Raw genomic sequence first — 14,828 nt, forward strand, 5'->3', positions numbered from 1 at the left:
TCCATGCCACGGTGTACCCTAGGCCAGCGGTTCTCAACCTTTTGATGTCTGTGGAACCCCACTTTATCATTACTGGTACATGGGGACCCCCCCTCCCTAAATTATTATTGGAATCCGGGGACCCCCCACATAGTCATTACTGGAAGCTGGGGTACCTGGCCTAAATATTGTCAATAATTTGAACCACAAAACGATACACAAAAATACAGAAACAAGCATTCATCGAACACATACACAATAACACATATTATTTAATTTCCAAACAATTATTTTAAAAATAATTTTAATAGGAAGGTTGGAGCTTTTCTTAAATTAAATTGAAGCCACATATCGTCTATACTTTATTCTGTTTGATGCACCTGCACTGCTCCCACAAATCAATCTGAGGATACTATTTTAATTTTTTGCCTCCAATTTCAAATTACTTGACATTTACAGTACGTTTTAAAAATGTCAGGTATTCATTTAGCCACTTTATATACACTTTATTAATCTGTTCATAATATTTCATTTTTGTAAGCAGTCCCGGACTCCCGGAGGTCCCCTGACCACAGGCTGAGAACCGCTGCCCTAGTTCTTCTCCCCGTCGGCTAGTTAAAAGACATGATGTGTGCTGGGCACACTTTGACTCTCACATGGACAACGGATTGGGGCAGGTGCACTGAAATGTGGCAGTAACCTTTTTTCATTCTGACTACACGATCTGATGCTCAAGATATCCTCTAGTCTATCTGTACACTTAGCCACTGTATTATGCTCAAGATCTCCTAATGTAGATGGAAAAAGGTACAGGGCTTCCACTTGATGTTGGGCAAACGTTACAAGGGAATCGTCTGGGCATATGGTGTTTGTATGCCAATCAATAATGGCTGCAGGTAGCCAAATTAAACATTTGCAACCACACTGCATATTTTGCAACAAAGACAATTGTGCTTTGTGTGACATAGGTCTGACAGGAGGTGTTCATCACTTTTGGATGAGACGTCCACGGTGTGATACTAACTAAGCATTTCATTATGATGGAAGGAATTTCTTGTTTAAACACATTTGAAGAGACAATTCTGACAGTACAACTCTTTTATAGGTCGCTAAACTTAACGTGATATATACAGGCTTCAAGTTATTTCACAATGAGATCGAAAGGCAATGTATTTGAAGTGTGAAAACTGTCAAACTGCATCCTCTTTAAATAATGTTTTTCTTTGACTTGTCAAAACGAAGCCTGTAGTGTTTAAACCTATGTTAGGCTATACGTCAGTATAAAATGGCACCATCACCTATGTTCATGGACGGACCCAAGGCATAGTGTGTTGATTTTTATTTTCCAGTATTTGGCCAGTTTGTCCTCAGATTAAAAAGAATCTCCACATCCTGTTGGGCTAGTTTGTAAACTCCAACTTCATTTAATGCAGCTGTCGCTGGAGACTGCTTTGTGTTTGTGCCAATCCCATTTCCACTCTCTGAAGCTGACTGCAGCACGTCTTTCAGGAGCAGGGCAGAGCCAACTTTAAGATTCAGGATAATGCAGGCCTCTTTAACACTGCAAGAAAGGAAAAAGGCATTCACACAATGATAAGTGATCTGTGTTATTGAAAATCATGGAAAAACCGTACATTATATACACACAAAGCTTTGGGTGTTACTTACACAATGTTTAAATAAACAATTGCAATGAATAACTAATAACACATTTGATAAAATAGGTCAAGGTAACAGATCACTTGATGCAGTCCGACCGAGTATGGCTGACTGTGACCCATGGAGCAGCACCCTGTTTCAACGCTGTTGTTCTGGCAAAGGATGTTTTTTACTTAAGATTTTTTATTGCATGAGCTTTTTTTATATTGCTGAACATGAAGGGTGCCAATTTTTACCCCATTGCAGTTCCTATTGTCACCACCTTCCTACTTCTGTTGCTTTTCATTTCCTTTGTGCCCTTCACAGTTGCCACCATGCTTATCCCTTCTCTAAATCGCTTCGGCTGGCTGGGCAGTGGAGCGAGAGCTGAAGGGGCTGCAGGATACACAGTCTAGAAATGGAAATGGGAAGGGAGTCTCTTGTCCCCCTTAGGCACAACAGTTTTTCAGTTCAGCATGCCACACTGCGCCGTGCACAACTGTGTTGTTGAGGCAAAAGCTTACCTGCCAAAACACACAACTGGCGATAGTGTTCCAATATTACTTGTAACACAGGCCCTATTTAGTGAATAATACCTCCACAGATTGTTGTTGTGTTGGTATTTTAGAAACTAAACTTTCCAGAGGGAAAGCTTAAGAACATCTCACTGATAAAGAAAGGAGCAAGTTACTTATCTTCAGTAATGTTCTTTCTTATGGATACTCCAACTGTACAGTCCTCGCCTTAGAATATCCCCCAGACACCAAACTGGATCTAGAGAATTATTGTAACTGTGCACTCGAGGTTGGCTAGGTGGCATTGTGTGGCTCCAAACAGACTCCATTCCACCCTGGAAATGACACAGTGGAGCAGCAGCACATAACACATAAATCCATCTGGTCAGTAGATCAGAAAGGAATCTTTTGTGTTCGCCTTGATAGTAGAGTAATATCCCTCATTTCTGAGTATTAGCCAGAAGTCATAGCAGTCCAACTGAGGCATCTGTTTTTAGCTTGAATGTTCAGTTCTTATAACCTACAACTCCATAAATACTAACAAATTCTAAAAACAATAATCATTCTAATGCATGGAATACAATCAGTAACGAATTAGTAATTTCAGCATTGGTCATTTCATTTGCACTTGCGATATCCACACACATACTGAGTCTTAAGCTGGGCATTACTGCTTACAAAGATTTTATCATTCAGTTGCTTGACTGCCTGACACGTACATTTCAAGTAGCATGCTGACAATTGCAGGACTTTCCCCAGATAGGCATGGAGCTGTATCTTTATAGGTTCTGAAGTACAATTGCAAGAAAACCGGCCAAAGTCAGTACCTTCTAAGTAACATTAGAGGAGCACAGATACAAGTTATGTGCATTAGAGCCTCCAACTGCACTCCGCAAAGTTGGAATGTCCATTTTGTTATGCCTTTAATTCACCTGAAATTATATTCTTTTAGTGGAATCACCCCACACCTTAGTCGTAATAAACTCTGCTTTATTTACTTCTTCCAGGACAAATGCAAAACCCTGAGACTCCGGTGTCCTTGTATTGGGACAGTAGGACACCTGGGGGGTCATTCCTACCCTGGCGGTCCGAGACCGCCAGGGTAGGGGACCGCGGATGCACCGCCAACAGGCTGGCGGTGCATCCAGGCCCATTCTGACCGCGGCGGTAGAGCCGCGGTCAGAAAAGGGAAACCGGCGGTTTCCCGCCGGTTTTCCCCTGGGCTGCAGAATCCTCCCATGGGGATTCTGACCCCCTTCCCGCCAGCCTGGTTCTGGCGGTTTTGACCGCCAGAACCAGGCTGGCGGGAACGGGTGTCGTGGGGCCCCTGGGGGCCCCTGCAGTGCCCATGCCAATGGCATGGGCACTGCAGGGGCCCCCTAACAGGGCCCCACTTAGAATTTCAGTGTCTGCTTAGCAGACACTGAAATTCGCGACGGGTGCTACTGCACCCGTCGCACCCCTTCCAGTCCGCCGGCTCCATTCGGAGCCGGCTTCCTCGTGGAAGGGTGTTTCCCACTGGGCTGGCGGGCGGCCTTTTGGCGGTCGCCCGCCAGCCCAGTGGGAAACCCAGAATGACCGCCGCGGTCTTTTGACCGCGGTACGGTCTTCTGGCGGTTCCCGCTTGGCGGGCGGCTCCTGCCACCCGCCAAGCTTAGAATCACCCCCCTGGTCTCTACGTAGCAGAGACAGCTCCAATGCACATTGATCTACAAGTTAATCTGGCTTGCTTAGACAAAACTCTAGACATGAGGTTTGATGGGATGTTACTGGCCCGAATTTCTTCTGCTGCTAGGGCATTTACAGCTGATACAAGATAATTATGCCACTTCAGATCCTATCTTGAAACAGATTGCCAAATCAGATGTCTCAATGTGCCACGCTCAGCATTCCATGCCTTTGCACAGTAGGCAATGAAACAAGATTTTAATAATAGGCTTTGTCTGGGCAAGTTGAATTCAAGGCGGAAGCACTCTGCAGGTGCACAGTTAGGCAGTGAGAAGACAGCACAATAATAACAATGATTCTGGGCAGGATCTAGCCAAACCTCTAAGGTTTGGCTAAGGTGAAGGCTCTGTACATTAAAGTTGGCATTTATTTGGAGTTTGTCACTCAACATGGTGCATAGGCCCATTTATCTAGCATATCAATGTTGAAAACGAGACCATTAATGCTAAGCCAACTTGCTTTTGAGAGGCTAGATGGTCTTTATGGCTGCCTCGGCTGTTGAAATGTTCTCCGAGGTACTTGACTGATGGAACTGTTGCCCAGGTGCTGTGATCCTTTTCTGGTGGTATTCCTACAGATCACTTATATATTTATTTTCCTGCCATTGATTTCAATATTATTCATTTGACAATTGTTCGACTTCTTAGCTCTTGGCGTTATTTCCTGTATCTTTTTGGCTTCTGACCTCCTGTTTTGATCCAGTGCTGAATTTTGTTTTTGTTGGATTTAGGAGTTTGGGCTCTTTACCACTGCTGCCCAGTGCTAAAGTGAAAGAGCTGTAGGTCTAAATTGTATTGGTAACTGGTTTATCGATGATTGGTATATTTGATTTACTAGTAAGTCCCTAGTACAGTGCACAGTGTGTGCCCAGGGGCTGTAAATCAAATGCAACTAGTGGGCTTGCAGCACTGATTGTGACACCCACATGAGTAGCCCTGTAAACATGTCTCTGACCTGCCACTGCAGTGTCTATGTGGGCGGTTTTAACTGCCAGTTCGACCTGGCAAGTGCACCTACTTCCCAGGCCCAAACCTTCCCTTATACTACATGTAAGTCACCCCTAAACCAGACCCTAAGGCAGCCCCATGGGCAGGGTGCACTGTATTTAAAAGGTAGGACATGTGCAGGTGTGTTTTACATGTCCTGATAGTGAAATACTGCTAAATGCGGTTTTCACTATTGCAAGGCCTATCTCTCCCATAGATTAAAATGGGGATGCCTTGAAATATCTTTCAAGTGTCATTTCCCATAGGATACAGATAGAGATGTGGAGTTTGGAGTCTCTGAACTCACAATTTAAAAATACATCTTTTGGTGAAGTTGTTTTTAAATTTAAGTTTGAAAATGCCACTTTTAGAAAGTGGACATTTTGTTTCTTAACCATTCTGTGCCTCTGCCTGGCTGTGGAATACACTTTTGGGTAAGGATGACAGTTGGGCTGCTTGTAAATTCACTCTAGACAATCACACAAAGAGAGCTGAGGTGTGCCCTGCATATCCTGATGGGTCTTCCTGGGCTAGAGTGGTGGGAGGAGCTGACCCTTGCAACTGAATAGTGCTGTGCCTGTCCTCAACAAAGCAGTCTCGCGTGTCCTAACACAAAGCTGTCTCCAACCCCCTGGAGTGTGTCTGGGGCCAGGGCAGGAAAGGCAGGGTCTTGTGCACTACAAAGACTTTCCTTTGAAGTTTGCCTACTTGAAAGGCAGAAATGAGTATAAGTATTTGGCCTCTGAGACCACAACTTCAGGCCACTTCTGGACTGAGGACATTCTGCCAGAAAGAGGAGCTGGATGCTGTAGTGGCAACTGCCACTCTGCCTGTTGCTTTGTTGTGCTGGCCTGCTGCTTGCTGCTTCTGTCCTGGGAGTGAAAGAACTGGACTTTCCTTTCTACATCCTGCTTTCCAAGGTTCCCTAAGGGCTTGAACTGAGCTTGCCTCCTGTCGGAAGTCTCAGGGACATCAAAGACTCCGTCTGCCAGTGCCTGGACTCTTTTGCTGAGAGTCCTGACTTGCCAAGTGGTGCCCAATCTAGTCCCTGGGCCCTTGGAAGTGGAAATTGATGGCCTGAGGAAGAAAATCGATGCACCGGATCGCTGAAGCTGAAAATCTACACACTACTGGGCTTGCGGCAGAAAAATCATTGCAGCACCGGCCTTGTGGCTGAAGAATCGACGCAGTGCCTGCCTTGCTGTGGAAGGATCAATGCAGCGCCTGTAGGACCGGTGCAGCGCCTCTTTTTCACCACGACTCTATCATCAACATGTGTCAGGATTTTCCCACACATCATCCCTGGGGGCCCTTTTTGCATCAACACCACACTGCAGCAAGGCGCTGAGGATCGTGAACCAGAAAACAACGCATCATCTGTCCTGCAGGGAGAGAATCAACGTATTACCTCCCCTGTCAGTAAGGAACTGACGCATTACCTCCCCTGCCCAGTAGGGAACAGACGCATTGCTTTGTTTTCCGGCACCTCACCTCCTCTGCGGCCCGTATCGTCTTTGTTTTTGACGCATCCCAGGTAACAGTGTGTTAAAAAGAGACAACCATTGATTTCTCTGGATTAAGACTCTATCCAACTTTTTAAAAGTGCTATCTTTGCTGGTGTATGTTGTTTTTTGTTGTTTAGGTCTTGTTTTATTCAGATAAATATTGGCTATTTGTCTAAACTTGTGTGGGGTCTCTTTGTTGTGTTTTCACTGTGTTACTGTGAGTACAAATACTTTACACATTGCCTCTGAGATAAGCCTTACTGCTCGTGGCAAGCTACCAGGGGGGTGAGCAGGGGTTATCTTAGCTGTGGGGCTCCCTTACCCTGACTAGATTGAGGATCCCTACTTAGACAGGGTGCAAGCCACTGCCAACTAGATACCCCATTCCTAACATACTCATTCAAAGCATTAAGAGAACGTTGCAAGCCTTTTTGGGTTTGATCGAAAATAATGGTATTGTCAGCATACTGAAGAAGATGGGTCTTGGCCCCTTCAAGTTTTGGTGGAAATTTTCGAATGCTGGCTAGATGATTATTAATGTCTGCAAGGTACAAGTTAAATAGAAGCGGGGTCAGGAAACACCCTTATTTGACCCCTTTCAAGATTGGAATTTTATCAGACGTTACCCAGTTGGTTGTGATATGCACTAATTTAATAGGGAAGCTGGTAGCCCTCCCCCACTTATGATGTTTATTCCACAGCCTTCCCATGTTCATGCAATGGAAAGCTGTAGTAAAAACAATAAATGCAGCAAACATGGGGGGAGTTCTTCATGGCCATGTCCGATAGACAGGCCAGTGTCATTAAATTTTCTTTTGTTCCACATCCACCACGGAATTCTGTCTGGATCAGGGGTATTATCCTTTTTTCCATGGCCTATTGTTCCAGCTCTTGAAGTAATAACGTAGCATATGCCTTGCTATCTACATCCAACAAAGCTGTTGACGGGATTATCACAAGGCGCCTTTTTATGTATCGGAACCAGGACCAAGTCTCACCAGCTCTCTGGAATGGTATTATGCACCCGGCATTGAATAAATAATGAGTGTATCATCGCTGCCCATTTCATACTTGCTACTTTGAAAATGCTAGCTGGAAGGCCATTTGGGCCCGGTGCACCTCCCAGCCGCATGGATCTTGGGCTCTTGTGGACTTCTTCAAGAGTAGAACATTGTAAATCTGGAGCAGGGGTGCCAGAGTGCTCCGCTGTGTCAAAAAGGCTTACTGGTTCCACTTGTTGATTGGTCCCATACAATTTAGCAACAAGGGTCGACCAGGATGCTGCTGTGAAGTTACCATGCTTCTTGTCAGTTCTTGGAGTTCATTATCCCATGTATCAGCATCCAGAAAGAGCAAGAATTGGTAGATTTTGCTGGTTTATGTAGCTGTATCCACTGTTTTACTTCTCAAATCGGTCAGATTCCCATCTCTTCTGTATTTCTTCCATGCCACCTTAGAGTAATCTGTGCCGACTCTTTCAGTTTATTTCTTGCCAAAAATCTTGCACTACGATTCAGTCTTCTTTTTAATTGAGTAATTTCCCGATGTCATTGTGGGAATATTGGACTTCCGGCATGACTTGGTCAGCTGGAGTGCCCTTGCTTTCAAAACTTTCTTGTATGCCATTTATGATGTTATGAAGATGGGCCAAGTAGCTGTCGAGACTCAATTTTCTTTGCTCAGGCTAGTTAAGGAATTTATCAGTATAGTAATGTCTTCGTCCCTAGGCTCTAGTTGCCATCTGATTTTCTTATTAGTCATGACGTCCATTTGATTGGCCAGTAGAGGAATGGGATAGCTCTAACACGGAATCACCAATAATTGGCACCAAAGCATTGCATGGTCACTGTCTACAGTATAGTCAAAGTGAATGTTTTTTACTCCCTGGAAGTCAGCTGCTGTGATCCAATTATAGTCCAATATTGATTCTTTGGTTCCCGAGGGTGTATGAAGCAGGCAAGTCAGTTGTAAATCTGACACTCATAGCTGAGAAACCTAAGTTATTGAAAGTGTTGGACAACTGGAAGTCATTCCGTACTTCCCTAGTATTGTTCTTAACTGTTGGGAGGAATCCCCATCTCAGAGTTCTCAACTTGTTGCCACATCGATATAAGTGCTTGCACCAACAAGTTAGAGTTGAAGTCTCCTGTGAGGAGCCATAGCGCATCAATATAGGAAAATAAAGTATTTTTAGAACCTCAACTAGAGATTTTTGTCTTTGCAGGTGCAGGTTTATATAGACATTTCAGATAATTAAGGTTGATGGCACGAAGGGCCAATAACAGAGGAATGTAATTTGATATATATATATATATATATATATATGTATATATATATAGCCACTTCACCTGATGGATGACTCCCTTTTCCCAATGACTCTCTAGCGCATAGTACCAGTTATGATTTTGCTACATGCACGATGATCACTGCCAGGTCTCTTGAAGACATATTATTTCATTTTGTTGCTGTTCCTCTAATAGATCCAGTCTTTTAAGCAAGTTGTTAAAGCCACTGACATTCCAGGATACAATAGTTTTTGGGACAGTCGGGCGGACACGTCTACATACTGAATAAACAGGAGGGACACTTATCTGAATGCCCCATGGTTTAAGGGCTGCTTTATGGGATAGTATTTTGGCTTTAATATCACTGCTAGATAGTACAAGATTCGTAAATTCGTTGATATTTCCAGCCCCACCTGCTAAATACTTCCCTACAAATATCGGATGATGAGATTTTCTCCAGGCCTGGTTGTGTATAAAATAGTTGTAACAAATACCCCCTATTTAATATATCATGTTTTCCTTGCGCTGGATACTCGGGATACAAAATTAGGAAACCAGATTCTTCTTTCAGTAGTTGGCGAGCTGTTTGATGTTGTTCAAGTAACTGTAGCGAGCCTGACCTCCTAAGATTGTCACTGTGCTTTGAGGCGTTCTCGTTAGGTTCCAGTTTCCTTTGACAGAACTTCCTGTTTCTCTTAGTTTCTTCTCTGTCTTGTTCCAGTCTGATACCTCTTTATTGATCACACTCCCACTAGCAGTTGCATATGTCACTATAGGTATTACAAATATTGTAGGCTCCAACATAAGAGACTTACTTAAACACGTTTGAGCATCATTCTGTTCATTGTTATTACATATGCTTTCTTCAATAATTGATGTTAAATTTTCAGTCGGAGTACTGTATTACTATGTTGCGTGCCTTCTAATTTCTTTGTGCATCCCTTTGGGTACTCTGACAGTATCACAATCTTGTCCGTGCAAGACTTGCTAAATCCGATAGGGCGGTCGGGCAGCATCAAAGTGTGTCAGGCTTATATGATTTTTCTCTCTGTTGTTATTGCTCCTGTGTTACCAGCATTGACATCCTCTTCTTGCTCCAATTCATCAGGTGGAGCCATCTGTGGATCAGGCTGCTTAAACAAAGGGAAAAAACACTTACTTTGTTGGCAGGGTTTTTGCCCTATTTATTACGTTTTTTCAACCGTTTCTTATTCTCTCTAGAAATCACCGGGGATTGGTGGGGGGTATGGGGAGGTATGGTGAGGTGAGGTGGGGGGAGGTGGGGGAGCCTTTAAGGTCTTCTGTTGGTTTATCTTCTTTTTGCTGAAGATAGGTACTGGATGGATTTATGACTGCCTTATTGCAATTTCTTCCTTGACGTTCTAATTTAGGTACAAATTGTTTCTTACCTCTGGAGTTTCTGGTTCTAAGCTCTTTTAACATGATTTTTCTTATTTTACATTACAAGATTGCTCTTTAAGTCTTTGATGCACAGATGGATTTTGTGTAGGGGTGTCTGGCGACGAGGATGCCATCTACCACCTCAGGAGGTAGACTGAAAGTAGTTAACAGCCACAACTCAATTTCCACACATGGAGGGGTAGTTGTGCAGTTTCAGGTGGAGGACTCAGCACTGTTGCTCAGACACGTAGTCCTCCTGAAGTGGTAGACTGACTGGAGGACAGCTACTACTGCAAGATCTCCCGCCCAAACTGGAACCAGCAGGATAACTATGGCCTGGTTGCACTTGATCTTCTTTAGAATTTGGGGCAGGAGAGATAGTGGTGGGAAACCAAAGAGGAGTTCCTTGTTCCATTACATTCAGATTGCATCTCCTAACCTTTGTTCTTGCAGGAACTCCAACGGTCAGAATTGTTGACACTGTGCATTATCGACGGTGGTGAAAACATCTAGCCAGGGTTCTTTCCAGTGCTTGCACCACCAGAGATGAAGATGCCACTTGTCATCTGCCAGACGTGTGTTCAGTTCCTCTGCTGTGGCATTCAGGGACACTGCCAGGGGGTGGTGACCAGAAAAATGCCCTGATGCTCTGACCAGTAGCTTTCTGGCACAGGACCACACTCTGCCCTGCTTATTGCAGTACCACATGGCAGTGGAGTTGTCTATAGGAACCTGCACCAGCCTCGCCTGGACAAGACAAGACAAATGGCCCATAACTCGAGTAGGTTGAGGAGGACTCATTCATCCACTGGAGACCAGAACCCTCTGATTCCAATTGGAAGCATAGGAATCACAGCCTGAAAATCCTGAACTCGTTTCTGTGGAGTAAAAGACCTGAACTCCATGGTGTCCAGGTTTGTCCCAGGGAACAGAAGGGGTCTTTGATTTGTTTATGTTGAAACCCAACAATATCTAAAATTCCACTGTCATTCAGTGATCAGGTGGTCCACAACTGACTGCGGAGAGCAACTTCAGCAGCTATTCGTTAAGGCTTATGAAAACAGGAACTCCTGACCTTCGAAGATGAACACTGACCATGACCTTCACTTTCGAGAGCCCCCAAGGGGTGCTGATACATCAAAAAGGAAGCACAGCAAACTGAGACAGCTTCTGGCCCACCTTGAACCTAAGGTAAATCCTAAGGACCGGCAGGACGAGTATATGAAAATAAGCATATAGAAGTGTACAGAAGCTGAGCCAGTGTGAACATTTTGAATTTGTCCTTTTGTAAGAAGGTGTCTATGGGTTGGAGAGCCAAGTTACGCATATGCCCCCTTCCTTTTTAGGATGAGAAAAAAGCTAGAGTAACAACCACAGTCTTTCTACGAGTCCAGTACCCTTCCTATGGTACACAAGGAGAGCAACCAAAGTACCACATGTAGCAGATTGGGTAGCTGCTATGCTGAAATTCATTCTGGTGCGGGAGGCATATTGAGTGCGTAGGAGAGAAAACATACGGTATAGCCTGTAGGGACAATTTCCCAAACCTATCTGTCGGATCTGACAGATTAAACAACCTGGGAGGAAGTGCAGATTCTGTCCCTCACTAGTTGGGCATGTGCAGCCCATGAGAAACTAAAGTGGCTTAGTGCCCCCAGTAGAAGGGGAGCAGGAGTTGAAGGACTGGCACCTCTCCTGGTACACATGTTGCCTGCAGAATGCGCCTCTGCGGCCAGAGGGTTTCTGCTGCATCACTGGCTGAGAAGGCTGCCTCGGCCGATAAACAAGGCCTCTGGAATAGCACCTAAATTTTCAGAACTGGTGTGACAATTGTTTGTCAGGAGTTAACAGCCTCAAAGAATGCACTATCCTTGAAGTATCCACAAAATGGAGTCTGTCTTCTCTCTGGAGATGTAAAACCCATCAAAGGGCATGTCCAGTAGCAAAGACTGTACATCGCTGGCAAACCCAGTAGACTTCACCCAGGTATGTGTATGAAGAACAACACTGGTGCTGACCACCATGCCTGTCATGTATCGCCTGAGGTAGAGGCAACGCAACATCCTCTCGGACTGCTGGCAAGATATTTCTGGCCATGCCCCAAAGGGTATGAGTGCATCAACTCAACAGATAGACAGCATTTACAGTTTACCAGCTGGCAGAAAGACATATGTTTGCCAAAAGCATCAGTCCTTTTAGATTCTCCATCCAGAGGACTGGGCAGAAATTACATAGGGCGTCAACTTACTATTTCAAGCCTGTAAAGTAAGACCCTCTGGATTGGGGTGCTTGGTGAGAAAATCTGGCGCACAGGCACCTGTCTACGACATCCAACTAAGTGTCTGATCAAAGGTGGGCAAGAACATGGTTTTGACGAAGCGGCCATCAGAATATCTGTGAAGGCATTAATAAATGGAAGCAAGGATTCAGACCTTGCCAGCACATGCCCCTTGTATGGGTCATGCATGCTCCATACAGATTTCTATTTGGAGGGTAGCTGTAATTCTAGTTCAGAGACACTCAAAGTATGGCCGGGGAGGGCGCATGCAGCCTCCTGAACTTTAATTGCGACCCCTGGTGAACAGCAGTACTGGGCTGCTGTTCACTTGACAGAGCAAGAGCATTCAGAAAGCTTTAAAACAGGCATACATTATTTACCCATTAACTAAAGTAATGGTGATATAGAGTTGGTGGCAGACAGAAATCACAAGAAGGCTCTGTTTGTTGTCAGCATCTGCTTTGCGCCCATCTTTCATCAACCCAACCCTTGTCCTGTTGGCATAGGGGTGGCCCTCGGGCATGTCACAGACAGTAATTTGTGGCCTCTGGGGAAATGTTTGCGAGTACCCATGTTCTAGTTCATCGGCTGCTTTCCAAACCACCACTTAAAGCACACTACTTTCATCCATTGGTGACCCAAGCTTTGTCTCAAGGGAGATATCAAGTCCAGTGGCGTTTTCTAAATCAAAGTATAAGGCATGATCAGTGTGATGAGAGGGAGCAAGCCATCCTTTTCCCCGTCATCCACATCAATATCTTGGGGTGTACCCAGCTCTGGCACATGGTCAGAATCACAGCCAAAAAGAGAATGAAGCCTCCTCTGATAGTTGCAAAACAAAAGAGGCATCAGCTTAGACAACAGATTGTGCTTTTGCAATTCCATGTTGCAGCATCGGTTGAGCTCGAGCCAATGTCGGTTCAGGATCCATCACTGGTGTCCGCACCAGATCATCTACTTGTGCTAGGAGGTAGAACTCAGCATGGAAGTCTGTGCCAGCGTCGGTACAGGACCAGTAATGAGCCAGAAAAGGCCACAGAGGGACCCGTGATGGATAACATGATCTGAGGACCATGCAGTTTCATGGGGTATATAAAGGTGCCAGAGAAAGCTGGAAGTACCCTTAAAAGTTGCAGCATGACCTCCTTGAACACCAAGGGACCTTGATAAGTGTGGCTGACATCTTTAAGACCTTCATCTTACTCTTTGGAGTACAACAGACAGGATAGGGACAAGTCCCGTTTTGCTTTTGTATGCTTGCATTTGGACTTGGCTTCGACCCTCTGGCCGACTTTTAGCAGGAAGTGGAACGGAGTGTGATCTCCGCAAAGGAAGCAATTCTGTTTGAGTTTGGCAACATACAACTACGCATCCTGGTCTGGAAATGCCTTTGGGAGCATGAGGACACTTATCTCATGTCAGCCCTGATGAAAGGGACTCCTCGTATGGTTCCGTGACCAACATTTGCATCTTGCAGTCACAGCACGGTTTGAATTCTGTCATTTTCAGTGGGGACGACGGCCCTAGCATACTGTGGAACCATTTGGTTGTCATTGGAAAACTAATAAAGTCTGTAGTGGCCTTCCAAATTCTGTCAGAAGGCGCTGAAATAAAGGAACTTGCATCAGCTTGCAAGAGTGGTGCTTATACGTGGCACTGATTTGTTATGGACTCTGCGCGGAGTTGCACAACACCACCTAATGGTGAGCAGGAGCACTACTGCAAAAACTTTCTGGGTACAGTCTGGCATCGAGGGGATCATGAAGAAGCTGAGGTGGGAAGTATCTATCACAAACATGCTGGAGAGCAATATGACCTTATAATTCAAATTACACTTTGAGGAAAAAAATCTATAAGAAGCCATGGGTGATAGATAGATCTAAAAAAAAAAAAAAACTTTTCTCACACAAAGCCATCCAAGGTTTGTATGTTTCCTAAAGTCCACAAAGACTGGTTTAATCCACCTTTCTGCCTGATCACCACTGACACCAATGCCATACTACAAGCAATTTGACAGTACTTTTTTTTTTTGTTTACAAGAGATAGTCAAGAACAGCAGAGCATACATTAAGGATACTTACGAATGCCAACCAAATAATAATATGGCAAGGTTATAGACATCCATACCCCCAATGAAGTAATGAAAGCTAGTGAATGGGGATTATAAAATGTGGGTACAACAGGAGCTAGCAATGTATTTTTATTTGAACTCTTAATTTTTTTCTTTGTATGACAACTTTTTTGATCATGACAACAAAGACTAATTGGAAATAAGCGGTACAGAAATTGGATTTTCTTAAGCACCTAGCTACACCAATATTTATATGACAAAACCTGAAGAGGACACATACATGCCGATATTAAATGGGGCGAAATGCCTTAACTTGTGTGAGATTTATCAATTACATTTTCCTACTTTGAGCAAAGGCACTAAAAACCAAAAATAATTGAGTTGAATAAAAAACACATAAGGATAACATTTATCAGCAACATAAAAAAGGAACTCATTACTT

General features: G+C 44.3%; 1 protein-coding gene across 1 annotated transcript in view; it reads right to left on the reverse strand.

Moving 5' to 3' along the window:
* Positions 1–266: 266 nt before the first annotated feature.
* RINT1 (RAD50 interactor 1) overlaps positions 267–14,828 on the reverse strand; it is a 205,282-nt gene continuing 190,720 nt past the window's right edge. The window contains exon 14 of the mRNA XM_069229853.1: positions 267–1,540. Coding sequence (XP_069085954.1) covers positions 1,318–1,540 — 223 coding nt within the window. The 3' untranslated portion in view covers positions 267–1,317. The remainder of the gene's footprint in view (positions 1,541–14,828) is intronic.

The sequence above is a fragment of the Pleurodeles waltl genome, chromosome 4_1 (assembly GCF_031143425.1).
Source record: "Pleurodeles waltl isolate 20211129_DDA chromosome 4_1, aPleWal1.hap1.20221129, whole genome shotgun sequence".
Lineage (NCBI taxonomy): Eukaryota > Metazoa > Chordata > Amphibia > Caudata > Salamandridae > Pleurodeles > Pleurodeles waltl.